Source organism: Cricetulus griseus, chromosome X (assembly GCF_003668045.3).
Source record: "Cricetulus griseus strain 17A/GY chromosome X, alternate assembly CriGri-PICRH-1.0, whole genome shotgun sequence".
Lineage (NCBI taxonomy): Eukaryota > Metazoa > Chordata > Mammalia > Rodentia > Cricetidae > Cricetulus > Cricetulus griseus.
This window is the reverse complement of record NC_048604.1, coordinates 126,479,456-126,490,404: the sequence shown is the minus strand read 5'-3', so window position 1 is coordinate 126,490,404 and position 10,949 is coordinate 126,479,456. Positions and strand designations below refer to the sequence as shown.

The 10,949-nt window shown below is 40.4% G+C and overlaps 1 protein-coding gene across 1 annotated transcript; it reads left to right on the top strand.

Moving 5' to 3' along the window:
• The first annotated feature begins 570 nt into the window (after positions 1-570).
• On the top strand, positions 571-1,385 carry LOC100756220 (DCN1-like protein 1). The gene is given in 2 exon segments (XM_035449940.1): positions 571-699; positions 702-1,385. Coding segments are annotated over 2 exon segments (798 nt in total). The 3' UTR covers positions 1,371-1,385.
• The last annotated feature ends 9,564 nt before the right edge of the window (positions 1,386-10,949 follow it).

The window sequence follows — 10,949 nt, the reverse complement described above, 5'->3', positions numbered from 1 at the left end:
CAAAGACCACCTAACAAAAGCCCCAACACAAACAACTCCCAAACCTTACAGACTTTTGCTTGGTGTCCTCTCCCAGAGATCGAAGGTAAGTCCCTATTGCTGATGACACTATGTCTTTTAGAAGCAGAGCCTAGACGCTGCTGAGCTGGAACTGACCTCAATGTCTCCTCCCTCAGGACTAGCTAGCTAGCTTGCATGGTATCAGAAGGCACCATGAAAGCTTCTAAAGGAGGGAAGCAACCAACAGTCACCCAGCTATGATACATATGAACCACAACAACCACAGTATGGCTCAATAACCCTAAGGATGCAGTAGTGGTTCATATAACTTGGCAGTAACCAACAGCTCTCTAATTGGACCCATTCACAGTCAACAAATTGTAGTGGCATCTTGTTTCACCAGTGAACTTGGGGTGGTGGTCGCATCCTAGGGTAGTGGCTTCAGGTGTGTGGACGTGACCCCTTATAAGGAAGAGGAGGGGGCGAGCCCGTGAGAGGAGCCACTGCTGCCGCCGCCATCCATTCGCTGCAGAGCCGGAGGAGGAGGGGAGAGGTCCGGAGGACACCAACATGAACAAGTTGAAATAATCGCAGAAGGATAAAGTTCATCAGTTTATGATCTTCACACAGTCTAGTGAGAAAACTGCAGTGAGTTGTCTTTCTCAAACTGACTGGAAACTATATGTTGCAACAGATAATTTTTTTTTCAAAATCCAGAACTTTATATATGGGAGAGTGTAAAAGGATCGTTGGACAGGAAGAAGCTAGAACAACTTTACAATAGATACAAAGATCCTCAAGATGAAAATAAAATTGGAATAGATGGTATACAGCAGTTCTGTGATGACCTGGCCCTCGATCCTGCCAGCATCAGTGTGCTGATCATTGCATGGAAGTTCAGGGCAGCCACACAGTGTGAGTTCTCCAAACAGGAGTTCATGGACAGCATGACAGAGTTAGGATGTGACAGTATAGAAAAACTAAAGGCCCAAATACCCAAGATGGAACAAGAATTGAAAGAACCAGGACGATTTAAGGATTTTTACCAGTTTACTTTTAATTTTGCAAAGAATCCAGGACAAAAGGTATTAGATCTAGACATGGCCATTGCTTACTGGAACTTAGTGCTTAATGGAAGATTTAAATTCTTAGACTTATGGAATAAATTTTTGTTGGAGCATCATAAACGATCAATACCAAAAGACACATGGAATCTTCTATTAGACTTCAGTTCAATGATTGCAGATGGCATGTCCAATTATGATGAAGAAGGAGCATGGCCTGTTCTTATTGATGACTGTGGAATTTGCATGCCCTCAAATTTCTGGGACAAAAAAGTACAACAGTGTAGCACTAAAGGAACCTTCTAGAATGTACATAGTCTGTACAATAAATACAATGGAAAAATACACAGTCAATTTCTGCTGGCTGGACCGAACTGAAGATCAATCCTCACAGTTCAAACTGAGGGCTGAGACAAAACTTTAAGGATACATCTTGGACCATATCGTACTCCATTCTTCTACTGGTAGTTTGGGCTTGTCTTCTAGTCTGGGCTACTCTAAACATTTGTAATTCCAACATTGTGGATTTCATCTTATACCTGTGGACCATCTTAGTTTGTCTTCCCATAAGTCATAGAAGCTTGACGGTGATTATTTTGAGGTTTCCATTCTTGCATAAAGCACAATGCTATCTTCATCAGAAAACAGTTTGGCACAAGAATTAAACATAATAATGAACACCACAACAATTTATAAAAACTTCTTAAGTATATGCTTCGGGCTAGTTGCAAAGACTATGCTGGTAGCATCTCAAATGAGAGTAATTTATCTGATGGGACAGAATCTGGAATGGTGTTTGGTTTGAGGGAATCTAACTTTCCTGCAAACCTCATGTACTGTTGACGTAAGTAGAATAGCTGATGAAAGAAATGTCAAAATAACCAACACATAAAAAAAATTAGGATAACTTGGTGACTACCAGAAATATGTTTTGTGTTTCAGACTCTTACAAAGGTTCTACAAAACAGTCTGTGGTTGTCTTACCCATGTTTAAACACAGTGGTCCTGCAGGGAACTCTTATTTAAAAAATACTGTAATGGGACATGTTAGATTCCACTCTCATCTGCATCACACACCACATAATTGGATTTCATTATGCTTTTGAAATGCTTCTATGACTTTTGAATAAGTTAAACTATTTCATTTGTTTTGAATGTTTTGGATTGCTATACAATACAATATTCTAAATTTAGGCATGAGGGTTTAGTTTTTTAATTTTTTGTCATCCAACTATGGAACACAATGCAATTCACTTAATTTATAAGAAGATAGTAGGATTTACATTTTAGAAATGGTTGTGATGAGCCATGAAGTTCAATATTTATCATATAGGCACTGCTCTTTCAGGCAATACTCCAGCCCTTACGACTTCTTATTGTGTTGAAATGGCTTTAATGCTAAATCACTGTGGTTGCCAAATCTTTACTCCAAGAGCAGAGATTTTTCAAACAAGAGAGTGCTGGTGCAGAATACCAATGGCTTCTGTTCTATAAATTATTTGGACTTTTAACTGTTTATCTCTCACTGGCATTTGCTATTTCCACATCAAAGCAGTATGCTGTCTTGATTGTATTTTGTTTTTTCATGACAGGACCCATGAATTGCTCTCCTGCTGAAAATATGTGTTTCTCTGTTAACATACTGACATGTGAAAGGGTGTGTACCTAAATATTTCGAGGAGAAAGTTAAAAATGATGAACTTAGATGTTGGATGACTGGCCTTCTATAGGGACAGAGTTTGCTTCATGTGTCCAGGTCCTCTTTGGGGCACAAAGGAATGTACTTTGGGAGACCAGAACATTTTATGCTGATATGGAAATGATTAAAACTGCTTTTTAGTCACATGATTTGGAAATTGCATAGAAAGCTTACCTTATAGATATATCATTTTTCCAATCATAACTTTAATTTAGGAATACATTTCAAATACCAAAGAAAGCTTAAATTTTTATCCACATTACAGGAATTGGTTATTAAAAGAAAAAAGAATCTTGCTGTTTTCAGTATTTCTTGATTTCATTTTTGTAAATATGAAGAACTTCAATTATGAAAGATTAAAGATATATATACATATATGTATATCTTTAAAAGTTTTGCTGACATATATTGTTTATTCCCTACATGGAACATTTTGAGTTTTGGTATTTTTTTTATTTTAAATTGATTGATTCAAGTATGATTTTTTTCAAATGAAGGCTCATTAGCTTCTCTCTCCACCTCATAAATTTTTCTTTATAAAATCTTAATATTCATTTGTGGCCTAATGCTTTGAGTTTTACAGATTTTATTTTTAAATGAAAGACTTTTCAACTTTGTCATCAGTTTGGTACTAAACATTTACAATTACTGTGTAATTATAGGCAAAAATATATAAAGCTTTAATAAAATTATGTAGCAAAAAAAGTTAATGGTGTTCACTGTGGTGGCATCTTAGAATTAAACAAAACTGTTCCTAGGGCTCAAAAGAGAAAACTGATTTATTGTGTTTATTGTGAGGACAAATGTTTGGTTAGAGGGAATGTTGTGTACTAACAATGCTTACACTGTTGGGAGAGGGTCGTCTGTGAATCCAGAGAGAAAGGGCACATGCACACACACAGTCAGTGTAATTACTTCAGTTCATGGGTTTCAGTCTTTGTTTGCGTCAGGTCTTCATGCTGAGTCTTTTTTTTTTTTCCAGAGACAAGCATAGGGAGAGTTTACTTTTTGCCAAATGTCAGAACAAGTACACATTCTTAAATGTAATGCTTTTTAAATAGTAAATGTATAAAATGAGAAGTACCCACATATAAAAATACTTGAGACCAAGGTTATCTTCAGTGAATATCATCTGTCTATCTCTGTAAGTTCAAGTGTGTCTTTTACAATCCCTGTCATATTACCAACAGAGGCAATAAAAGATTCAGTGAAATTGAAAAAAAAGGAAGAGGAGGGGCTGGCTTGCTCTCTTTGGTTGTGGTCAGAGCATCCGGAAGGGCAGAGGCTGCATCTTCAGGAGCGGGAAGACCCTGTTATTTACCATCATTATGTGAGGGCTCCCCTAAGAAATACCTGGTATCATTTATCTGGGTTTTGTGGACTTCTGTAAAGCCGCCATCAGGAAATCATACCTAATATTGGAAACCTGGGAACTACCCAGGGCCAGTAAAGTCATGGCTCTTGGAGGAGGACCTACAACCACTACTTTACTAAATCAGGTCAGTCCCTAACTATATCCCAAATATTTGCCCATGTATCCACAGATAAGTTGTCTTCACTCCTCATCAAGGAAACTTCTCTTTGCAAAAGAGGGGAGCATTATAGAAAACCATAACCAGTCAAAATGCAAAGTTGTGGAGCAGTCCCAACTGATATATGTACAACACAACTCCTGCACCTGAGGCTCAGGGGTCATTTCAGAAGAGAATGTAAGAACCAGAGGAACAAGGAGTTTGCTTTGACAATGCATCTACCTAGTAATGTCAGAAGCTACAGCCATAAGGTTTCATCACTATGACTACACAAACATGAGCTGAACAAGAACAATAGACATGCCAAAGTGGACAGGGGAAAGAAAGCCTATGAGGCCTCAACCCTACACAAAGAACAGTAGGCAACTGAGGAATCGTTAAGAGTGGGAGAGATAGTATTCCCGGAGTAGAGCACAACTGGTTATTCAATACCAAATGTTTAGCCCTGAAAATGTCCATATAGCTGCATTATGCAGACTGAACAGGTTATATTTAGGATATATATATATATATATATATATATATATATATATATATATATCCCATGATTTGAAAGAGAGCAAGGAGGGCTATATGGGAGGGTTTGGAAGTAAGTCTAGAAGGGAGAAATGAATGTAATTATATTATAATCCCAAAGATAAAAGAAGTAATTTTTAAAGGAAAGAAAATGGGGACTTGTTTGGAAAAGGGCTACAGTGGGAGTAGGAGAGATATGAGAGGGGAAAATGGGGCTGAAAATGACCAAAATATATCTGTGTATAAAATTGTCAAAGAATAATAAATTAGTAAGAAAAATGACTGGATATGTCCAAGAGGCTTCATGGTAAAGACAAAGGCATTTTAGGAAGGTTTCAGCCCACGAAAGTCCATCCAAAGCCCTGCCCTGTGCTTCCCATCTGCAAGGAGCTAACAAGTTCTGGCTTTGCTCCAGATCACTGCAGGGGCGGGAATAGCACCACAGGGCCCCAGAGGCTTTTCAGGAGAGAACACCTTTGAGAAGTTCACAGGGACCAATGCAGAGGGCTCAGAAGCCATTTAGAAGAGGTCTTTCATATAAATAAAATGTCTGAATTCCCCAAAACACACTTCCCCAACAGCAACTGCAACAGCCAGCTAAAAAATCAATGTCAAGTACATCTTTCCAATTGTATTCTTATCCATACCTAACTTTAACCCAGACTCTGAAATCAACATTTGAATGCTGACAACAATCAATACATAATCCTGGTCTTGATCATGAACCTTACCTGTCCTTCACACTAACCATACCCTTGAAACTCATTCTAAATCTGACTCTAAACTCTAGCCCTAGATTTAACAATGAACTGGATTCTAAACATTACCTCATCGTTACCCCGACTGACTTTAATGCCAAACTTGATCTTTACTCAAAGCATGAATCTGACCCTGCTATAACCCAAATCAGAACACTGGCACAGACTCTGAACTATGCTTAATACTTAACTCTAGCCTTGACCCTGATGCTAACACTAAGTATAACCCTAATGTTATCTTTGACAATAAACTACTCATTTTTACCTTGACTCTGAAATTTTAATTCACTTTGACTGACCAAGAACCTGACCCTGGCCTAACACTAACCAGGAATTAACTTTTTTCTCTGACCTTGAGCCTAAATATAGCTATAACCCTAATATTATCCCCTAGTGTAGCCTTAACATTGTTTTATAGGAAAATGTGTATATTATGATTTCATTTTCAAATATACTATTTTTGCTTTTGACACAGATTCTGTTGTATGGCCCAGGCTGGCCTCAATCTTCCACCTCAGCCTCCCAAGTTCTGGGATTGCACACATGTGCCCTGCTTATTTTGAGGGTGGCAGGGCATTGCATTTAGAGATGACAGTGCAGGGCCACAGAAAACTAGGCAACTGGGGTAGAGCAGGTGGGCCAAGGTGAGGGGTTGTGGCAGCTCTCCAGACTTCCCCTCTGGTTCTTTGAGAGCATTATTTGCTTGGACTACCGTAACACAAATAATAAAAGCCCAGAGACAGATATTGGGGTTCAAGCTGAAGATCAGAGAAGCAAAGAAGACAGCCACTAGCTCTTACCTCTATCTCAGGCTAAAAGGACTGTCCAGTCCTCAGCATGGCTGGAGAATAAATCTCTGAGACTGAATACCGAATGCCCCACTCCAATCTTATATCCCTCTCTAGAGCTGGGATTAAAGGCATGGAATTCCCATGTGCTGAGATCTACTTTGTATGAGCTATTTCTCTTTTTAGAGTGATTCACTCCAATGTAACCCTGGGTAGCTTTGAACTCACAGAGATCCATCTGTCTTTGTCTCCTGAGTCCAGGGATTAAAGGTGTGTACCATGATTGCCCAGATTCTATAGCAAACTAGTATGGCTGGTGAATTAAAGGTGTGTATCGCCATTGCCTGGCTAGCTTTGCATTTTGATCTCCAGTTGCTTTATTTATTAGATCATAAACAATATATCAGACTACTGGTAGTCTGGTGCCTGGATTGACCCCTTTGGCCTTGAATTTTTCCCCACCTTTCCACATTGCTGGTGAGATGTATTTGCCTGGTACAGAAGTCCATGGGCATTGAGGGAAGCTTCTTCTAGGCTGAGACCCATGGCTTCTCATAGACATACTTCATAACTGTGCAAGAAGGGCCTGCCAGACACAAGCTAACCATCACATGTAGCAATGGTAGTGCAAACAGAAGTGAACCATAGCAGGACAATTGTCACCCAGGAGACATCAGCACTTACCAAAATTAGGCTTTTCCTCTGGTCCATCCTAATGTGCTTTAAATAATAAATATTTGCAAAATCAGAACTGGCTGCTTTCCAATGGCTGCATGCTGGAAAATGCTGACAGTGCCCCCTCACAGCTCAGTGTAGTGGTTCTTTTAATCCTGACAGAAGGCAGAAGACAAGACATATAACACAAGCAGGATTTCACATTGCTGTGGTTATGGATGTCGGTTCGTAGCAAGAGAAACCATAACTAACATAGATAGCTAATGAGTAGGGGTTCACAAAGGAATTAGTATCTGCTTTGTATCGAAAGGACCCCAGTCGCTGCTGGACTTATTCATTTCCTCCTGAGCATGAGTACTTGTGGGTGGTTAGGGTGTCTGGCTAACAGGAGGCACCACCTGGTAACAGGAAGAAAATTTATCCATGGGAGCTGGTAGTTCACAGTGCCTCTCAAGCTCGTCACCCAATGCAGAGTATAAAATATACAAGTGACATCAGGGTTCCCGGTTTCAAAGGGCAGAGATGGAGTTGTGAGGACAGACCTAAGGAACCTATATGTTAGTGAGTATTGTTTAAAGGAACAGAACTTATAGAAGGGACACACACACACACACACACACACACACACACACACACACACACACACACAGAGATTTTTTAGAATGACTCACAGGCTGTGATGCAAGTAGTCCAACAATGGCTGTCTCACAACAGAAAGGCAAACAATGAAGTTGTTTAGTTCATTAGACTGTACGTCTCAGAAATCCCAATCTGGTGCTGGAGTCCTGAGAAATTTCTAGAGAGCTGCTAGTCTTCAGTCTATGTTAGAATCCTATTTCAAATAAGCAAAAGTCCCTCACATGTGTGCCTTCCATTTGGGGGTTTTAGTTAATTCCAGATGAAGTCAACCAAGATTAGCCATTACAACCCACCCCTTGTCAACTTGACTCACAATCTTTTCTCCTTATTGTTATGCCAAGTTCATGAGAACCCCCCCCCCAAAAAAAAGACCACCAAGGAGCCGACTCACTGATGAAAAACACATAAGGTTTAATGTTAAGTTACAAGCCTCGGCAGGGACCCTGTCCAGAAAACCTGCACAGAAGCTGCAGGAAAAGGGTTGCCTAGCCTCAATTGCAAGAAGTTTTTAAAGGAAAAAACCACAAGCAGGGTGGTATGTGCCTTGGCTCTTCAGGATTGGATAAGATTCATTGGATTCTTTGGATTCATTGATGTGGAGGCTAGGGGAATTCATAGTGTTGGCAGTACAACCTGTTATCTTACATAGTTTTTACTAGTTGTCATTGGGAGGGTAGTCATGGGGAGGGAACATTCTATGGTTTTGGGGTTGCACGGTGACCTTTTCACTTTTCCCAAAAGTGGTCTTTTTTTTTTTAATTCCTTGGGACTGGGTAACTCGGAGGTCAAGGTGGAGTTGCTCTACTCTGAAATAGTTGCTGAAGTTTATTTGATTTTTAACCCTTTCTCTTGTTTTGTGATTACTTTCCAAATGAAAACAATAGGCTGGGCGTTGGTGGTGCATGCATTTAATCCCAGCACTCTAGACGCAGAGGCAGGTGCATCTTTGTGAGTTCGAGGCCAGCCTCCAAAGCTACAGAGAAACTCTGTCTCGAAAAACAAAAAAGAAAAAAGAAAACAATAACCAGGCCATAATAACTCTTAAGCATAACATAACTATTTCACATATAATCACAAACATTATATATTTAATCAGGTCATAATTAAACCTAACATGATATAACTATCTGTCATATAGCCACAAATGCATAATAAGTATAGAATAGGTGGCATTGTCTCTTGAGAGACATTCTTTTAGTATCACAAACTTAAATATGATAACCATTGACAGTTCTTAATTGATGTTACAACATACAATAAAGAAATTGAGGAAAGTAAGCACAAATACTCATAAAAATGCATTCTTCACAAAATACAACAGAAGCACTCATGGCAACTATAATCCTGGTTTCTGTAACTGGTCACGTGGCCTTAGCTGGTATTTATAACTACTTCCTCTACTATTCATCCTGTATTTCCTCCACCCTCAGCAAGGACCTCAGCAGGTCTTTGCTCTTTTCCTGAAGGAGTGACCCACACCTTCATTCCTGATGGGTTGGTGTCCTTTGTCATCCTGCTTGGATTAGGCTATTGTAGTTTCCCATTGACTTTAATCACAGGACATGGTAACACCAAGAGACGCCCTAAACGATCTCCTGCACTCCAGACATAATCCTTCTTACCACCATTGTGGAGAAGCAATCCCATTTCCCCATGGTAATCTGGATCAAACACCCTTCCTAACACTGTTACTCCTTTCTTAGCCTCTTGGCTTAATGGCGTCAGAAACCCAAAGTGGCCAGGGGGAAGTCTGAGATTCCAGCTCAATGGAACGTTTGCTATGGCTCCTGGCAGGAGTGCTCCCCCTCTGGAACCAAAACTTTTATCACTTAAGGTCACAGGAACAGGAAGCAAAAATTTTCCTAGTGGGTCACTAGGAGTGATAGTGAGTGAAAATATTCCCCTCTCCAGTCCTTGATTCCTGGACCTGTGGATCCTGGCTATGGGAGAAACCATATCATATACTGGACATTTATTCAAATCATACACTACCTTCTGGAGAACCCTGCTCCTGCTCTCCAGGCTGCTGCCACCTAATTGGAACTTTAACTGTGTCTTCAAAAGGCCATTCCATCTTTCTCTTAGGCCAGCTGCTTCAGAATGGTGAGAACATGGTAAGAGCAATGGATTCCATGATCGTGGGCCCACTGTCTCCCTTCTCTGGCTGTGAACTGAGTTTCTTGGTCAGAACAATACTGTGTGGAGTACCATGTCAGTGGATCAAGCATTCTCCAAGCCCGCTAATGGTGATTTTGGCAGAAGCATTATGTCCAGGAAAGGCAAATCCATAACCAGAATAAGTGTCTACTCCAGTACTGACAAAGAGTTGTCCTTTCCATGGATGAAGTGGTCCAGTGTAGGCAACCTGCCATCAGATCACCAGCTCATCACTCCAGGAAATGTGCTATATCTGGGGCTGTATTGGTCTCTGCTGTTGGCATGTCTGGCATTCAGCAGCAGCTGTAGCCAGGTCTGTCCATGCTGTTGAGCCCATGCCAACCCCCATCTCTGCCACCATGGCCACTTTATTCATGGGCTCACAGGGCAATGACAGGAATGGCTGAGGAAAATGGCTGACTGTCCACAGGGCTCATCCTATCTACTTGATTATTGAACTCCTCCTCAGCTGAAGTCATCTTCTGATGAACATTGGCATGGGACATAAGTGTCTTCACATCCTTAGCCCATTTGGAACTCTATCCACATATTTCTTCCCCAGGCATCTTTCTCACCCATTTTCCAATCATGCTCCCTGACCATCCAGCCAATCCATTGGCTCCAGCCCATGATTCAATGAACAATTACATATATATATATAATATATATATATATATATATATATATATATATATAGCCATTTCTCCATTCAAACAAACTGTATGACCATGTGTACTGCCTGAGTTCTGCGCACAGTGAAAATTTCTCATTGCTAGTATCTTTCAGGGTTGTCCGAGAAAGAGGCTGTAATCTTCAGCTGTCCACTTCTGGGTGCCTGTATAACATGCAGAACTATCAGTAAACCTGGTTCCTGTCCTAGTCTTCTCTTCCTCAGTCAACCAATTATAGGGAACACCCCATGAGGCCGTAGGTGCATGCTTGGCAGCACAAGGCACTGTAATGGGAGTAGAAACCACAGGCATTTGGGCGACTTCTTTACATAACTTGCCTGTGTCTTCAGGACCTGCTCAGGCCTGAACATGTATACACCACCTTCATTTGGTAATAGATTGCTGCTATGCCCATCCTACATTATGACTTGGTGAGTAAGATAACACCCA